This window comes from Petromyzon marinus, chromosome 25, assembly GCF_048934315.1.
Source record: "Petromyzon marinus isolate PM22_M1 ecotype Great Lakes invasive population chromosome 25, UKy_Petmar_22M1.pri1.0, whole genome shotgun sequence".
Lineage (NCBI taxonomy): Eukaryota > Metazoa > Chordata > Hyperoartia > Petromyzontiformes > Petromyzontidae > Petromyzon > Petromyzon marinus.
This window is the reverse complement of record NC_133691.1, coordinates 8873904-8893278: the sequence shown is the minus strand read 5'-3', so window position 1 is coordinate 8893278 and position 19375 is coordinate 8873904. Positions and strand designations below refer to the sequence as shown.

Sequence of the window (19375 nt, the reverse complement as noted above, 5' to 3'; positions counted from 1 at the left end):
CCGCTGCGTCCGTCGGTGACATCGCCGGCCTCGGCCTCTCCCGCGGCCTCCGCCTCCTCGCCGCGTCCTCCGCCTCGTCCCCACTACGCGCCTCATCGAGCCGTGCGCGACGCGAGACAGGGCCGCGCCGCCCGTCTCATCCTGCCCGGTGACGCGCGGCGGCGACCGCTCTCGGCGCGAGGCCCCGCGGCCTAACCCCCCGCTGTCGGATAGAAGCTCTGCCCCAGGCAGAGCGAGCCTCGTCGGGGGCCGAGCGAGGCCCCGCACCCCCCCCTCCCCCCCGCCTGGCTCTGTAGCCGGCAACGTCGGACTTGACGATACTCTTCGATCCTCGGCTGGCTTCTTCTCCGCCCTTTATATCTCTCTGCAAGCCGCTCCGTGTCCGCTGTAACAGATTTGAGGGAGGGAAAGAAACTTCCAAAGCGGCCTTGCTGCGAATTGTCGTCGGGAGTTGTTGCGGTGCACAGCGAGGAGGCGGCTTCGTGAACCTGTCCGTGCGGACCGAGGCGTGCTCGCCTCCCCTATGCGGCGTCGGTGTTCTTCATTGTGCCGTGATTTAAGTATTCCAGTATCTGTGGTGAAAGCGTCTGGAGATCTAGCCGAAGCTCTGCCTTGATTATAATCTGCCTGCCGTTTATGCTATAAAACGAACGGCTATTGACCAACGCCTGGTGTATTTTATAATGCGTTCGATCTCAAGTCGGTGATTCAGTGTGTATGTTGAACTTAGTTCGCATCATGCGTAGCCATCCCCTGCTAACTTCGGTGACATCACTCAACGAAAAGCGGGTTTGATTACACACAGCTCTCATTGTTTACCGTGACTGGGAAGAGAGTTGTCGACGAGGCTTGTTGAGGACAATATTGACACTTACAGTCTTAGAGATGTGTTAATTACGCAGGTAGCGAGTTTGTTTACGTGTATCCACCGCTCAACGCAGTGTGTCAATGTTTCTTATTATAAACTGATCATTATTATTCGTGTTTATTATTGCTAAGTCTAGTCGCCTGTCACACGGATGGCCGTGGCATCGGGGAGGTGCTGTGCTTGCTATTGACGTTGGCTGCACACTTAACAGCGCGAATGTTGACAGCTGGCCGCTTGAGAGCCAGCACTACTCTTAAAGGGGCGAGTTAATGTCCCTGCAAATGCAGCATTGTCGGGGTTTCTTCCTATTATCATCATCATCATCTAAAAAGTAAAGTTATTGTGTGACATTGGATCGCGGACAAAACTATAAACGTGCGTGCATATTTGAAAAGACTTGGAACGCGCACAGCCAGAGAGAAAGTCAATGTTAGGACCCGACTGCTTTTGTAACTGCGTGAAACAGCGTGAGGCTGAGAGCGACTTCCGCTGGCTAGAGAAGTGAATTCATCTGCTGACTCTGCGTGCTCACTCAGCAGAAAGTATGAACGTCAAGAGGCAGCCCGACGACGCGGACTAGCCTCTGAAGACTTGCCGCGTCGTGACACGCAACCTGGGGTTGAATAGGAACGCCACATCGCGAATTAAGCATTGGCAAGAGGTGACGAGATATTGGTGTGTTGAGACGCATCAGTCAATATCACGAGCACCCCATGTGTGTGTGGGGGGGGCGGTTATTTCAGACACGTCTCATCTGCAAGAGGATTTGCGTACCACACTCTTTTTTTTAAAGTCCTTCAAGGCAAGTGACTCACTGTTGAAGACTTTAAACATGCTAACTACTTTACAAAGAAGACCTGGCCCTCGTGCATGTTAAACCAGTGTGGTTTGACTTTATAACTGGGGAGTGCACCCCAATATTTCATTTTTTGAGAGACCCGTCGCCGCGGCATTATGACGAAGGGGAAGCGAGCGGGTCGCAAGCGCGTCTCCATCCGTCTCAAGTTCGCCGAGAGCTGCGTGGGCTCGGGCCAGGCTCTCTCTACTGCCAGCTGCATGCCGGCCCGACGGCTCAGCGGTGCCGACTGGTGCCGCCTGTGCCGCCGCACGCTGCTCACGTTGGGCCTCGTGGTGCTCTACTACAGCTTTTCCATCGGCATCACCTTCTACAACAAGTGGATGATGAAGGTGAGACCAGCCCTTTGATGCGGGTGAGACTGGCCCTTTCCCCAGCCCTTTGATGAAGGGGAAGACACCAGCCCTTTGTCAGTTCGCTGCTGGGGTGAGGTGCCCTTCGCCCTGTTGTACCCTGTCTGACGTGGGGCCCAGCTCTTGCGTGAAAGAGCTTCCTGATCCAGGGCATTTAGTTGGTGCCATCGTATCATTAGGGCAGACATGCTGGTGAACCAGTTTAATAATTACCAGTTGATTGTTGGTTGGTTGTAATTGCCAGGTTAGTTTATCGCATTAAGGTGAATCTCTGTAGCGCAGGTGAAAATAGGCTATCCATGAATATATTACGGTTTATTATGTTATAAAGCTGGAGTTTTCTATTTTGATTAGGGATCCAGATTGAGAAGCTCTTTCACGCAAGAGCTGAGTTCTTGTTAACGCCTGATTCTGCTGGATATAATCTCCAGCGAAACTTCGTGTAAACATTGTCAAAAAAACTCATGCTTTTCAACATTCTCCTAGTTTTCTGAAAAACCAAATCAGTTGAAAAACTAAATGAAACCAAGTACGAATCATAATATTGGCCGTGAAAGCCTACATTTGAAATACATGTTATTTTTGTACTAAAAACGACAGGGCTTTCTCATGACAAATATTCAAATCCATCCAGAGTACTCAAGTATTGTGTCCAGTTACCTGCAAATGGGAGTGGCTTCATAGATTAACTGGAATGCAGATGGTGTGGCTTCATAAAAGCGTTTTTTTTCCCCACAATGCACAACCCGCAAGGCTTGGATAGGCCCTCGTCTAGCAGTGGATTCCTCTGCTTGTGTAGCAAACACAGGTCTGTGTCCCAGGGAGAACTGGTAAAGTGGCCTGCCATTACTTGTGCATTATAGGTTACCTCCTCATGATTTTAATACATCATCCCACCCTCACCAGCTGAGACTGGAAAGCCCGGGCCATTGTTTGAAGCCACCCTCAAACCGGTACCCCAGGATGATAATATCCAACAATCCTCACCAACAAATTTTGCAAGTTGGTGAGGATTGAATTTACTGTACATTGTATTCCCTGTTTGCGTGAAACTTCACATGAAGCAAGGCTAACAGTTTTTTTTTTAATGTGAAAACCCTGCAATACGCAGGCCCAACAGAGGGGATGCATATTCCTGCAACTTAATAAAGGGTACTTACACGTGTGCATTATGATGGTGAAAGGCGGTTGGCCAATATGTCGCTGTGTGAAATGTTTTGTAGTGGCTACTGTCATTAGTGAGATACATCGGAGACAGAAGTTCAGCAATATCCACACACTGAATTGAATGCAGTTGTGTGCCCGCTGTTGGGAACGTATTGGCTGGTGTCTAAAGGATGACCCTTGTTAACAAATATGTATATACGTGCGACTGAAACGTAGACGATTCATTGCTGAGCATCGATTATTGTTGTTGCAATTCACGAAACGAATCTTGCTTTGTTAAAACCAATTACTTTTCTTTCGTGCAAACTCCTACAAAATGTTAATTTATCCTTACCGATGGAACAAACAACACTCACACATTGAGATTGTGCAGACGAGACTCAACAAACAAGACAGTATATTGATTCTTGAGTTGATTTCATATGACCCTGAATCAAGGCAATCTATTGAATTGCGGGAATAATGAGGGGTGACTTGTTGGACATTTAGCGCACGGACACAACGCTCGGTAGCCTGAGAGATGCGCCAAGCCCACAAAGATGTGCCAGGGATGAAGTGGCTGCGTGATTCAGGAATGTGAGCACTGATCCGACAACAATTGGATCGCATCTGGGCAGCTACCCATGATTCAACCAGGTTTTGAAGTGTAGCTGGTTGATTCGTTTTGTTTTTACCTAATCAAAAAGGGCATCTTGTTAAATTTGGTTTTCACACTTAATTCGGATAAAATCCTATCTCTAAAAGTGTAAATAACGTTTTGACTTGCATGTGACAAATGTCACTGTCGGAGTGCAGCGCGAGTGGGAAGTGCTGCACTCTGCTATTTGTGGACCCAGGGGTCACTTGAAGGTAGTTCAGAGGTAGCTCTGTGATATCCACTTCCGTAGGCAATCCACCAACATATGAAGGGTTGCCCTGCGACAGATCTGACGGGTACTTGCGATCGGCATCAAGGCCTTGATGCCGATCGCAAGTTGTGATAAAATTTAGTTAAGATTACCAACTTTGTTTCCATCTTCATTCATGTGAATGTTTTGAGAACCAAAACGTACAACAAAAGTAGCCATGTTTTGAGAACCAAAACTTACAACAAAAGTAGCCCTATTCTAGATGTCACAAAAGTTTTAAATCAAAAGTAGCCCTGTGACATCCTGTTCAGGGTGCCCATTCCCCAACGTCATGTAAACATTTGTGTTTGCTGTCAAGATTTACCAAAGGAGGACGTCTTCTGTGCCGCCACGCAGCATGGGGCCCGCCAGCACAATGGGAACGCGATACGGGATAGCGACTGCACCGTGCCTGGCACCGACGCCACGCCCCGTCCGTTTGTTTTCCCCAGGGTTTCCACTTCCCGCTGGCCATGACCATGGTGCACATGGCGATGAACTTCATGTTTTCGGCGCTGGTGCGAGCGATGATGCAGTGCGCCGGGGAGCGGGAGCGCGTGGCCCTGCCTTGGCCCGAGTATCTCAAGCGCGTGGGGCCCACGGGTGAGACGGACACCAACTCTCCACCCGCCGAGTTTGGGCACTTGCCAAGATTGCAATTGCAATGGTTGACTAACATTACGTTTAATATTGAATTGTGATTGCGATCTATTGTGAATTGCACAGTTACAGTTGTAATTTTACCCCCACCTCTCCTCTTGCTCATTTGAATGATGTAGCTGATTGGGAGAGCAATCGGCGGTAGTGTTCATTCGATGAGTGCAATGTTAACGATGTTGCAATGAACGCTGACGTTATATCAATGTTTTATTTCACCCGCAGCCCATTAACTGCAGCACTTATTTTATTGCAGTGAGATCGAGTGAAAAAAAACACCTTGTGTACAAGAGAGGATACATTATGATAAAAAAATAATGATTAACAATTATATAACGTGTGAAGTGTACTACGTAATATCAGAGTGATAATAAAACGCTTTAAATTGTTTCATAAAAGGTATTTATAAATTTAAATTATTGAGCGTGACTTGTATCTCTTTGGGCAGGCAATAGCACATGTCCAGGGTGCAAGAACGGCTTTGATTATTGTCAGAGTCCACTTCACACCAACATTGAGCAATAGAACAGTCCGATTTGTGTAAGTTATCAGCAGTTGCCCTGTGTCTTGTACTCGAATATTTGCGGGAAATGTCTTTCCACCATCTTGGGAAATGTGCGACGTAGTCATTGGACCTGAGATATATTCCAGCGTCCTGACAGACCGTGAGAACGATACTTCATGTTGCCCCGTGGCCATGGCCTTGAGGCCTGCAACACTCAGATGTTTATTCCACTGTGTGCTGGCATCAGTGGCCAAGTTTGCCACATTCAAAACATTCCTGCATTAACAAGTTTAATGTAACATGTAATCATTCTTTTGTTTGTTTTCAGCCATTGCGAGCGCCCTGGATATTGGCCTGTCTAACTGGAGCTTCCTGTTCATTACAATTTCATTGTGAGTCAGAGCGTTGATGTCTTATCAATTTGAACGTTCACGTGTACGAGTACACACGTTCATGGGCACGAACACGAGCGTGCTTTTGCATGCACACATCGTTTACATATATGCACGCATACGCGTACAGTTCTTTATTTTAAGTAGAGTCCTTTTGTCAATCCACTGCTGGTCTGTGCGAGATGGTGAAGCGGGGTAGCATGGATGCGGGTGCGTAGAAAGTACAGTACAACAGTGAAACTCGATGCACTTGTCAACAACACTGCCTTAAAAGCAATTATAATTGGTAACGTTTTGGGCAATGGGCCCTCTTCATAGCATGTACAACAATGGGTATTTCTACACCGCCCTCTACTATCCACCATGTAGCCATGTAGCCTATAACACCCATCCAAGCACTTTCCAGGCGGAGCTTCCGAGATCCCATGAGGTCTGGCACACTCAAAGAAATTTGGTCATGGGCCTGTAATTCATACAGGCGTTCGATGTGCTGAAATGTCTTTGTGGAGAGTTGTTTTGGAAAGGTTTAATCCATATGGCATCCACTGTAGGTTTCGATAAGAGTTACAGAATGCAGGTCCATGAATTCAAAGTATGTCACAAATGCATTTGCTATAATATTAAAGATATACAACTGCAAATAAAACCAATATGGCCAGGATTAAAAGCTCATGAACTGACGTGAATGCACGATCGGTGGAATGTGAAGAATATTTTTTATACCATACTTTAACATCCTCAGCATTGATGTTTCATGTAATATCAATATTTATAATCTATGTGAAGACTAAAGGAGGGCAGTGGAGGTTTCAACAATGCTTTGGCTCCCTCTCCCTTGAGTCCCTGAAAGTTCTATTGGGTTTTGATATTTCTCAGATAAAATACATAGCATGGTTATTGTGTTTAACATTGAGCCTTGGTATTTTGGGAGCGTTACTATCTTTTAGGAAGTTTTTTAGATCTGCCTTTGGAGGAAGTCATTTCTAGTGATGGAAAATCATATCTTTAAAAAAAAATATTTTTTTTTCAGAAATAAGTTGTCTCTCGCCTTCATACCACTTCAAAAATGCCACTTTAATTTTTATTTGTGTATGAAGCAAATATATCCATTGGCTGTCGTCGAGTTTTCAAATAATTACTTTGTAAGGTCAGGGTGTAGAGTGTTTTTGGCAATGAGATTTTATTTGTGGTGACACGGCCCAGCAGTAGCTCGTTTGCCGCTTGTTGCAGAGTAGTGGTTTGAGTCCAGGAGGCTGCACTGTGCGTAGTAACAAAACACGACACAGTTGACGTTAAAGATCCCCTAATGTCATTCAGAAATAATAAGTCATTGTGTGCTAGGGTCACAGCCCAAATTTGCCAAAATTTTAAATGTACCTGCGTTACTCAATTGGGATTACGATCGCAAAATCCTCGCCCTCCCTACTGGCAGACTGTAGCCGTCTGTGAAACAGCGCCTTCGCACTAGCCATGAGCAATAGGAATATCACGAATACCGTAATGCACTAAATTGTTATTGCGAATGTAATTTCTGATGTTTATTTTTGTTGCTCCCATCCAGATACACCATGACCAAGTCAACGTCGATCATCTTCATCCTCCTCTTCTCCATCGTGTTCAGGCTGGAGAAGGCTGTGAGTACTCAACAGTGTTGGCACACACACCACTCTTAGTTTCATGCGACACTGCACGGCTCTACATACCTCTACATGCCCCCCACTTATCTACAAGTATGCCACGCTTAGTGTGGTGCTGTCAGAGGTAGGAATCACAATAAAAATACATGACTAAAGATGATCTTGTAAGGTGCTTTATCTATTTATAACCCCGCATATAGGTCAAGTTGGCTAATTGAAAGAGAACTCCATAAAATTATATTTCCGCATATTGGCAAGAGCACTTCATACGGCATGTATATGGGGCCCCATATTTAACTTCGAGTGCTCTTTTCAATTGCAGCTGGTAATCCACAGCATTTGTTTTACGGGCCTGACTGTTGATGAGACCTATAATGTTTAAACCGGTCCACAGTTTTCTTACTTAAACAAATGCTGATTGATGTTGGTCTAGAAAGCTGATGGGCTGATGGACTCATGAATATTTGTATTTGTGTGTGGAGAGACAGAGTTCTGCTGATAGTTGCTTGCTTTTGCCAGTGTTCCTGCTCGGTTCAATCTCAAACCTGTTTCTTCTTGATTTGAAGCTTTCGTGACTGCAGGAATCCGTACTCTCTGGTTCTTTCGGTAAAGTTATGTAGATAGAAAAACACAACAAAAGAAAACACGACGTTTCGGTCACAACACAAGCGTCCATCTTTACTGAAAGAACCAGAGAGTATACTGTTTCTTCTTGATAATTTATTGACCACTACACCCTCCGACTACAAATTAATCATCCGTAACGCGTTACATTCACGCTTATTTGGATCGACGGAACTGTAGCTCAGAGTTCAGAGCCATCTCAAAATCCTCGCGTTAATGTCAGCGTCTGTCTAGCGGCATGGGAAGTGTATAACGATGCTTAGTGCAGCGATCCAGAATTTATCACAAACTTAGCAAAGTTACTTACCGTGAATGAAACATTGCGGACCTCCGAGCGTACACAAGGGGAGATCTCCTGCACCTTGCAACCTCTCTCCAGGTGGAGACCTCGTGTGCCTTGGCCATGGTGTCCCTGTGCTCGTTTGGACCGTGATTGTCATTGCGACGTTGCGACGGTTGTTGTCGCGTAGCGGCCGAGCCTCATCGTGGTGGTGATCCTCATCGCGGGCGGCCTCTTCATGTTCACCTACGAGTCAACCCAGTTCAACCTGGAGGGCTTTCTGCTCGTGCTCACCGCCTCGTTCATCGGCGGGATCCGCTGGACGCTCACCCAGATCCTCACTCAGAAGGCAGAGCTCGGTTCGTGGGCCGCAACACCCCCCCGCCCTACCCCCCCCCCACCGCATGTTGCACGTGCGACATAATCATGAAAAGAATACGTTGAAAAATAAGAATAGGTTTTACCCTTTCTCGCAAAGGAGGTCTCATAATGTAAATGCTTACCCCGAGCTCTCAATACTCTGATAGTGCGCTGTTTTTGCGTTGTACGCCTTTTGGCGTCATATGGTCCAACACCAGTGGAGACTAGGCTCTAAAAAAAGCCGTCTCGGGTGTGGACCAATCAATTTCAAGGACAGTGCATATCATTATCAGAGTTGTCTCTTTTTGTTTGCATTTTGACTGCTTGTGTTGTGGTTATTGCAAACATGACCCCTTGTATAAAGGTGTCAGTTTTTGTGCCAGATAAAAGGGTAAAAACATTACTATATCTTGCTACTGGCAAAGGAGGTCTCAGTGTAAATGTTTACCCAGAGCTCTCAATACTCTGATAGTGCACTGTTTTTGCGTTGTACGCCTTTTAGCGTCATCTGGTCCAACACCAGTGGAGACTAGGCTCTAAAAAAAGCCGTCTCGGGTGTGGACCAATCAATTTCAAGGACAGTGCATATCATTATCAGAGTTGTCTCTTTTTGTTTGCATTTTGACTGCTTGTGTTGTGGTTATTGCAAACATGACCCCTTTTATAAAGGTGTCAGTTTTGGTGCCAGATAAAAGGCTAAAAACCTATTACTACAGGTGTTAAGATGTTCAAACACCAGAGACAGAGATAGCCTTTTAAAGAAGAGACAGCCTTCTAGATTTCAAAGTGCATAGCTCCAGTGGCTTCCTTACGTTGGAGATATTTCACAGTCTTCTTTGTACGGCTGGCGTGGGTGTAGAGCTGCAGCTATAATTTTACTATGAAGCGGTTGAGTAAGCTAATTGCGTTGGGGGTAGCGGAGTGGATCACTGTGATGGTGTACCTCCTCCTCCCTCGTGTTTGTGAATCGGGCACCGAATCCACATCACTCGCTCCACGGTTCTGTTCTGGGCGGTGACCACAGTCGCCGATATTGCTCTGTGTAATCCCACTTGTGTAAATTTGCAGAGCATGTGAAGCAGTTGCCACGTAGTAGCAAGCAGTTGTATTATTTATAATGCACTGCAGTATTAAGCAGGGTGGCCGGCCAGACTCGAACCGCAAACTTACGCAACAAGCCGCAAATGCGCCATGGCTGGACCGCATCACCGCCTCCCCTCCCCACCATGCCGCCGACACATGTGCGGGCGTGTTTACACGCCCGTCACTTTCACCTCTCTAATGCAGTGGTTCTTAACCTTTACTGCAATCTGCACCCCTATGATTCTCAGAATGGGTACCTCCCACCCCCAGGGGGCGAGTGCACCCCAGGTTAAGAACCACTGCCCTAATGTATGACGGGGGAGAGAGGCGGTAGCGCAGTGGTTAGTTCATGAAGCGGACAACCTCAGTTCGATTCCCAGCCGTGGATAACATCCACCGTGTTCGAACCGGTCCTGCCTCCACCCCCTCTCACCACTTTGCCAACCCGCATTGCCCGGCGTAGTGAAGTATGGTCAAACCACCCCCAAGACTGACATGGTGTGGGGGGGGAGGGGGGAAGATTCTTATCCGACAGTGGATTGACAAAAGGTTCTGCGTAAATGTATTTTTTTGTCAGATGCAATGATGTAAGTCGCCATTGCGTTTTTGGTACAGGCGTCGCCTTCCGCTGATTGCAGGACACGATTCCTTAAAAGGAGATCCAGAGTTACGCACTTGAACATCGTCCCATGCGATTTCTTTAGCAATGTCGAGGTGCAGTGTGAAAGTCCCCATGCACTTTGCAGAAACGCGTGATTTTATTTTGCTCAAGGCGTATGGAATGGGTCCCCCATCTCCACATCATTCATCCAGTTTCTCAACAGTCGACTCTGTTAACTTGCGACTGAGGCATTACACACAAGAGGTGGCACTTGGCGGAATACCGTTGGGTTGTTTCAGCACCACCCTTGCTCCAAGTAGCATTCCCAATGTGATTCCAGTTTTTTTACACACGTGATCCACTTGTAGATACCCCCACTAAATTAAGAGGGAGAAATTGAAGAGAATGCAACATTTACGTTCAAAGTCCATGCACCAACCATTCTCAATGCGCTTATTCAATGTTTTATTACATCTTTTAACACTCCTCTGAAAGAGGGGTATGGATCCATCGCTGTGACAATATTCAATCGCCTGCTGAGAATAAAGTTAGAAATCAGTGGGTTGTTTATAAAAGGGCTTTTCCCCCATATTCTACTCTGCAGATGTATTGGCAGCCACCAATCAAGGTGCAAGTGTGTGTGGCGTGTCGAGGTGTTGGAGTGAATTTGAATAAGCTCGGTGTGACTGTTGTTTGCTCGTGACAGCGGTGGCAGTGGTTGACTTCCTGTCTCTGGCTTGCAGGGTTGCACAATCCTGTGGATGCTCTGTATCACCTGCAGCCCCTCATGCTCGCCGCTCTCTTCCCACTGTTCCTCTACAACGAAGGTGAAGCCCATGACATGTCCTCGTTGTTTTTGTTGCAGCGATTGTGACGTGCACTCCCTTTGCGATACCGTCACGGTAGGTTCAGTGTGTATTGTACAAGTGAGTTACTCGGATAGTTGCCCAGGAAAAGTTATTTGTTATTGTTGATATCATTAGGGCGGAGATATTTGTCCACTCTTTTTCGTTTGACTGTCAGGGTGCCGCAGTGGTAACACCTGTGTCTCACAGCAAGAACGGCCTGGGTTTGATTCCTGACTCAGGCTCCTCTCTGTGTGGAGTTTGTATGTCCCCCCCCCCTGTTCTACAGAGAGAGTGAGTGGAGTTTGTATGTTCCCCCCCTCCTGTTCTACAGAGAGAGTGAGTGGAGTTTGTGTGTTCTACACCTGTTCTACAGAGTGAGTGAGTGGAGTTTGTATGTTCCCCCCCTGTTCTACAGAGTGAATGAGTGGAGTTTGTGTGTTCTACCCCTGTTCTACAGAGTGAGTGAGTGGAGTTTGTATGTTCTACACCTGTTCTACAGAGTGAGTGAGTGGAGTTTGTATGTTCTACACCTGTTCTACAGAGTGAGTGAGTGGAGTTTGTATGTTCTACACCTGTTCTACAGAGTGAGTGAGTGGAGTTTGTATGTTCCCACCCTGTTCTACAGAGTGAATGAGTGGAGTTTGTATGTTCTCCCCCTGTTCTACAGAGTGAGTGAGTGGAGTTTGTATGTTCTCCCCCTGTTCTACAGAGAGAGTGAGTGGAGTTTGTGTGATCTCTCCCTGTTCTACAGAGTGAGTGAGTGGAGTTTGTGTGATCTCCCCCTGTTCTACAGAGTGAGTGAGTGGAGTTTGTATGTCCCCCCCCCTGTTCTACAGAAAGAGTGAGTGGAGTTTGTGTGATCTCTCCCTGTTCTACAGAGTGAGTGGAGTTTGTGTGATCTCTCCCTGTTCTACAGAGCGAGTGAGTGGAGTTTGTATGTCCCCCCCCCCTGTTCTACAGAGAGAGTGAGTGGAGTTTGTGTGATCTCTCCCTGTTCTACAGAGTGAGTGGAGTTTGTGTGATCTCTCCCTGTTCTACAGAGTGAGTGAGTGGAGTTTGTATGTCCCCCCCCCCTGTTCTACAGAGAGAGTGAGTGGAGTTTGTGTGATCTCTCCCTGTTCTACAGAGTGAGTGGAGTTTGTGTTCTACACCTGTTCTACAGAGTGAGTGAGTGAAGTTTGTATGCCCCCCCCCCCCTGTTCTACAGAGTGAGTGGAGTTTGTGTGTTCTACACCTGTTCTACAGAGTGAGTGGAGTTTGTGTGATCTCTCCCTGTTCTACAGAGAGAGTGAGTGGAGTTTGTATGTCCCCCCCCCTGTTCTACAGAGTGAGTGAGTGGAGTTTGTGTGATCTCCCCCTGTTCTACAGAGAGAGTGAGTGGAGCTTGTATGTCCCCCCCCTGTTCTACAGAGAGAGTGAGTGGAGTTTGTGTGATCTCTCCCTGTTCTACAGAGTGAGTGAGTGGAGTTTGTATGTCCCCCCCCCTGTTCTACAGAGTGAGTGAGTGGAGTTTGTGTGATCTCTCCCTGTTCTACAGAGAGAGTGAGTGGAGTTTGTATGTCCCCCCCCCTGTTCTACAGAGTGAGTGGAGTTTGTGTGTTCTACACCTGTTCTACAGAGTGAGTGAGTGGAGTTTTTATGTTCTCCCCCTGTTCTACAGAGTGAGTGAGTGGAGTGTTTATGTTCTCCCCCTGTTCTACAGAGTAAGTGAGTGGAGATTGTATGTTCTCCCCCTGTTCTACAGAGTGAGTGAGTGGAGATTGTATGTTCTCCTCCTGTTCTACAGAGTGAGTGAGTGGAGTTTGTGTGTTCTACACCTGTTCTGCAGGGTGAGTGAGTGGAGTTTTTATGTTCTCCCTCTGTTCTGCAGAGTGAGTGAGTGGAGTTTTATGTTCTCCTCCTGTTCTGCAGAGTGAGTGAGTGGAGTTTTTATGTTATCCCCCTGTTCTGCATGGGTTTTCTCCTGGCTCTTCGGTTTCCTGGTATTGGCCCGAAACATCCAAATCCAATGGGGAAAAATTACTTGCAAATTACTAAATTGGGATTGCATGCAGGAACATCGCCTCCGACTGAAAAAACCTTGGCAGGACCCTCCTGAAAAAGAGCTTTGAGACTCGTCGAGGATTTCTGGGTCAGCAAGCGTGAGTTTTAATTATAAAAATAAAAGTGCTGCCTTCAAGCGTTGGTGCTGCTGGTGTGACGGTGACCTCTCGTGTTGCTTGCTCCCCTCCCCCCACGCCTGCAGGTGTGAGCTTGGCGTGCACGGAGAAGCTGTTTGGCTTCCACGACAGCGAGGTGCTGCTGTGGTCCGTGGGGACGCTGGCGCTCGGAGGCGTGCTCGCGTTTGGCCTCAGCTTCTCTGAGTTTCTGCTCGTCTCCCAAACGTCCGGCCTCACTCTCTCCATTTCCGGCATTTTCAAGGCCAGTTGCTTTTTGCTATGCTTTGACATATATATAAAAATGTAGATGTTTTTTTTGTCTTGTTCTTCTCCAATGGTCGATTGCTTGGAGAGCACGTGCCGCTGTTTTCATTGTCAATGTGACGTTTCTGATTTGCGTTTATGCTCTAATACACTTGTTCCTTCTGCTGCCTCTGTTAATTCCAATTGTCACTTCCGCGCTTCCGCTGACGATAAACAAAAGTAAATGGGCCTTGGGCGGCGCCGCGTCATCACTAAGCCTGATACACGGATATGCCGCTGGACAGGGCTGGTGACGGAATAGTCGCCAAAGGGGAGGAGATGTGTCCATGTTGGGGAAACGGAACGACGACATTCGTTTCCTGCGCGAGCAGCGCGACAGACAATGGCGGCACCTCGCCACCAGGGATGGGGAGCGGTGGTGTAGCGATGAGCGCTACGCTGCGCTACGAACTCGGTGACCCGAGTTCGATTCCCGCTCACGGTCAACACCAGTGACGATTATCTGAACCGGTCCTGGGCCTCCCCGAAGTCGACTCAGCCTCAAATGAGTACCTAGTGCGGTGTGTAAACATCGCCACTGGGGAGACAAAGGTGGCCGTGCGTGGTGCTGGCCACCCACTCCCTCGTGTGCCGTTCCGACCTTCATAGGTGCTCGCTTAACAGCACTTGCCCCAACAGTCTAGTAAGGCTATACGGGGGATCTTTGTCTTTGTCACGAGTAAACCGGCGCAGTGTGCCGTCTCAGCTAGGGCTGCGCTGGCCGTGGTGTAGCTCCCACGGCGTGCAACGCCGTGTCGTTTAGTGGGTAAGCCGTGGCTCCGCTCGATGCAGCCCCTGGATCAGGAATAATGAATTGTCCATTTTTTTTTCACCACAATTGTCTCGTATGCAAAAGTGACATGGTTTACCGAAACGACAGCAGCACTGACGTGAAAACTAAGACCAGCTATGGAGCAAATAGCAATCGGGGCAAAAGCAACGGGTCAAGATAGCATATTTAACATGTGTATATTTGTAGCAGGTCGATCTACATTCCCACCCTCACCTATGGTCATGAGCTTTGGGTAATGACCGAAAGGATGAGATCGTGGGCACAAGGGGCCGAAATGAGGTTTCCCCGGAGGGTTGCCTGGCACACTCTCCGTGATCAGATGTGGAGCTCGGTAATCCGGGAGGGCCTCAGAGTCGAGCCGCTGTTCCTCCGGATCGAGAGGAGTCAGTTGAGGTGGTTCAGGCACCTTGGAAGGATGCCCCCCAATAGACTTCCCCTGGACCTCTACCGGGCAGCACGTCCCATTGGGCGAAGACCCCGGGGCCGGCCCAGGACACGCTGGGTAGGACTACGTCTCTCGGCTGGCCTGGAAACGCCTGGGAATTCCCCATGAAGAGCTAGAGTCTGTGGCCAGGGAAAGGGAGATCTGGACCGCCCTACTCCACATGCTGCCGCCGCGACCCACAGCAGCACAAGCGGATTGAGAAACGAACGAACGATGTTCGTAGCAAGCGCAGGGTGATTCCTGAGGCAGGTATTGGCGTAAGGTTTAACTGGGGTGCGATTTGGTGAATCCCTGTAAGCTGATCCTCCGGATCATGTTATGTCAAGAAGACGTTCATCCCGTAGAATGTTAATCTTGCTCTGAGCAGGCACTCTGAGACGGCTCTGTTATCGGCGTGGGCATTGCTCTTCCTCGATGACTGTTTGTGGTACGTGCGCGCCTGCATGTTTGCGGGCGCGCGGGTACCTGCGTTCCCCTGGAGAGTAATGTCTGGGTCCCATTTGGTGTTGCAGGAGGTGTGTACGCTGGTGCTGGCCACGCACATCAATGGGGACATAATGTCTCCGCTCAACTGGGTGGGCTTCGGCGTGTGCCTGGCGGGCATCTCGCTGCACGTGGCACTCAAGGCGCTGCGGGCACCTGGTACGGCATTCACTCCTCGGCCGGCGTCCGTGGCTTTCATGCACAATTCGGCCTCTGCAAAAATGCCTCTGTCGACGCAGCCTTAAATCAGTACCTGCTGCGGTGTGCAAACGTCAGCATCTGGGAAGACAAAGGCGGCCCGGCGCCTTTGTGCACCTTGCTGACCTTTATAGGTGCTACTTGCTAAATCGGATCCCAACTGTGATTGAGCTATGGATAGACTCTGGTTCACCACGGCAACTTGGCATCTCAACGCCTGGACAGGATACGACCGCTATCCCCCACGCGTGTTTGTGCAGAAAGTCACTTTGGCTCGTAGACTTGGTGAGTTGCAGGCTTGGTGAGTTGCGTACTTGTTGAGCCCGTGGGCTTGTTGTTCAGTTGTTGCTCGTTGTGCGTGGCTGCTCGATGTCGTCCGGCAGAGGTGGAGCCGGCTGTGCGCGAGCGCGAGGAGGCCGTGGAGCTGCTGCTCCGGAACGGCCTCGCCAACGACTCGGACAGCGATGCCGAGAGCCTCTTTGACATCCGCGACCGGTAGCGCCCGGAAGCACCACGGGCGCTCACGCCGGGGGAGGGGGGAGGACTTGAGGAGCACGAGCCACCATTCCGCTCTCGCAGGGGCACACACTCCGGCTTTGCAGTCGTAAACTTCTGTCTCACGACGTAACGTCAGAGGCGACGGCGGTGACTCGACTGTGAAGGCGCAGGGCCGCGCCTTAAGGGAGGGAGCTCATCTCGTGCCCGCGTCGGGGCGAATCAGAATATACTGTATATGAGATGTGTTCCTCGGGCAGGAGCGGTCGGAGCTCGTTATCTTTTTTGCCAAATGTGTGTTTGCTTACCCCGGTGACACGCGTTACCCTTTGACTTTCATCATAAACCAAGGTGTGGGATGATGGGCTGAAGAAGGTACTTTTAGCCAGTAGAAGTTCATGTTATTCTTACCAATGCCTGTACAGGCCAATGACGAATGATAAGTAATGCAACGATGTTAAGGGTTGCATGTAAACAGGACAAAACATGCACTATGTTGCAGGCCATCAGTGTGTGGGTTGAAGACATCACCAGCCTGAAGCTGACAGCGTGACCTTGTACATTGATCAGCAACGTAGCAGAATGACTGACACGTGAGTCGACCCGAACGATGCAGTCGAACGCCCTCCCCTTGCGTGCGTTTGTCCTCGGCTCGTGCCCACAACAGCTCGCCACTTGGGCACTCATTTAAACAAGAGGGCATTGGGTACACTCTAAAACTCCCAGCTTTGTTTCCAGCCAATCTTAATACCTGTTAGTTGGCAAAAAAAAATGTTTAAGTATTATTCAGACTAAGATAAAATGTGAGACAATCGACTTTAATGTCAAGATGTGTTTAAGCAACGTAGCATTCAGTCGCATCATTTTGAGCTCACAAACCGCATCACCAGGACCCCCTCAGAGGCCCCATCTGGGATTGGGGTTGGGGGCGTTTGTCATCCTTGCACTAAGCGGTCCGAGCACTGACTTTGAGACTCGCCGCAACTGGTAAGGTTTAAATGTGGTGCTTCTGTGAATTTGTATTAAAAAAAACCACATGCAATTAAAAATAATAATAGAGATAGGAATAGGTTTTACCCTTTTAACTGGCACAAAAACTGACACCTTTATTCAAGGTCTCATAAAAATAATAGAGTTTATCACTGATATCATCTCTCGAACAGAAACAGAGCACAGCATTTGTAATACACATACGTGTATTTAAGAAAATGTGAAAATGAATGTATAGCAACGTTTGCCGCAATGTGCTCTGTGAATGTCACAGAGATAGTTTGGGTGACGGGAGAAGCATCGGGTTGGCAGACGGAGATGGCAGTGTGGGTGAGCGTCTATTGGTCTGAGCATTGCAATGCCAGATCAGTCAACCGACCAACCCCCTTCATGTTGCAGTTTGAGGCTGGGGATTGTGGCTATTCTGTATAGCGTGCACATCTGTCTCAACCACCTCTTGTGGTTGGCAGACAAGAGGCCTCCATGGGAACAGTGATGTGAACGGTTGATTCGTGGTTTTTCTAAATAAACTTAGACCCATCGGAAAACCGAACTGTATTTATCAATAGTCAACTGACTCCTTCCACCCACTATGCTTCTAAATCGGAACGTTAAACCACCACCACTCGCATCACTCAGGGACGACTTATTATTAGCTTCCAAAGCAACAAATATCAGCACTTTTGCAAATTCCCCACTGTATATGAAATGCGGCTAACCTCTTTCTACCCAGAATTCGCGGTATGCGGTTTGAATTCACTAATGCTGTTATGCGGTCGGGCGTGGGACAGAATTATGCGTGTGTACTGTGGGTACTGTGCGCGCTACTCGGCAGGCAGCTGTCTCCTCGTGCGGTTTCGCTTTGTGTACCCCGTTTCTCGTAATGCATCTACTACTAATACGACTACTACTGCCGCACAGAGCGAGGGGGGGGGGGAAGCCGGTATTGTTTACGGATCAATGTATGAAGGCCGAACCCCCGTGTGTCAACAACCTGAAGATTTTCGGTGCGCTTGCGCGTCCGTGAGATCTGCTGCCCGATCCGGTGGTCGGTGGCTTCTGATGCGTAGGTGTTTTGATGAAGCCAAAGTTTTCATTGTAATTTAATTTCACCGAGATGTATAAATTAGTTTTGTCCCAATGGCTGCAATATATTGACACATCTTTTGGGAATGTACATAATAACAATTATAATAAAAACATAGTCTAAGTATTGAAATGCACCGTGTCGTTTGAAATTTGTTCCTCCACAAAAAAACTATTTTCGACTTCACCTAAATCTTTGTAAGTATTATTTCATGAACATATCGTGTTTTTTTTGTTTGGTAAATAGAAGTGTTATTGACACCATCGTGTGCTAACGTGATGATATGATAACAACAAGCAGAGCTCGGCACGTGTTGGTGCGGAGCTCCTCACGGCGTAGCTGCTGCTGCTGCTCTCCCACTCCGGCTGTTGATTCCTCCTTCTGGCGCCTCCGAGCCATCCGCTCAGTCGCCCTGTCTCTCCGAATCATCCTCTCCACGTCATCCTCTCCGAGCCATCCTCTCAGTCGCCCCGTCTCTCCGAATCATCCTCTCCACGTCATCCTCTCCGAGTTGTCCTCTCAGTCGCCCTGTCTCTCCGAATCATCCTCTCCACGTCATCCTCTCTCTCCGAGTCGTCCTCTCAGTCGCCCCGTCTCTCCGAATCATCCTCTCCACATCATCCTCTCTCTCCGAGTCGTCCTCTCAGTCGCCCTGTCTCTCCGAATCATCCTCTCCACATCATCCTCTCTCTCCGAGTCGTCCTCTCAGTCGCCCTGTCTCTCCGAATCATCCTCTCCACGTCATCCTCTCCGAGTCGTCCTCTCAGTCGCCCTGTCTCTCCGAATCATCCTCTCCACGTCATCCTCTCCGAGCCATCCTCTCAGTCGCCCTGTCTCTCCGAATCATCCTCTCCACGTCATCCTCTCCGAGTTGTCCTCTCAGTCGCCCTGTCTCTCCGAATCATCCTCTCCACGTCATCCTCTCTCTCCGAGTCGTCCTCTCAGTCGCCCTGTCTCTCCGAATCATCCTCTCCACATCATCCTCTCTCTCCGAGTCGTCCTCTCAGTCGCCCTGTCTCTCCGAATCATCCTCTCCACGTCATCCTCTCCGAGTCGTCCTCTCAGTCGCCCTGTCTCTCCGAATCATCCTCTCCACGTCATCCTCTCCGAGCCATCCTCTCAGTCGCCCTGTCTCTCCGAATCATCCTCTCCACGTCATCCTCTCCGAGTTGTCCTCTCAGTCGCCCTGTCTCTCCGAATCATCCTCTCCACGTCATCCTCTCTCTCCGAGTCGTCCTCTCAGTCGCCCTGTCTCTCCGAATCATCCTCTCCACATCATCCTCTCTCTCCGAGTCGTCCTCTCA

At 48.7% G+C, this 19375-nt stretch overlaps 1 protein-coding gene across 1 annotated transcript; it reads left to right on the top strand.

Moving 5' to 3' along the window:
* Positions 1–3: 3 nt before the first annotated feature.
* Positions 4–18203, top strand: SLC35H1 (solute carrier family 35 member H1). The gene is made up of 9 exons (XM_032960297.2): positions 4–2056; positions 4584–4734; positions 5622–5685; positions 7247–7319; positions 8417–8585; positions 11014–11097; positions 13364–13539; positions 15331–15460; positions 15883–18203. Exons 1-9 carry the CDS (start codon positions 1823–1825, stop codon positions 15996–15998), a joined length of 1197 nt encoding a protein of 398 aa, XP_032816188.2. The 5' UTR covers positions 4–1822; the 3' UTR covers positions 15999–18203.
* The last annotated feature ends 1172 nt before the right edge of the window (positions 18204–19375 follow it).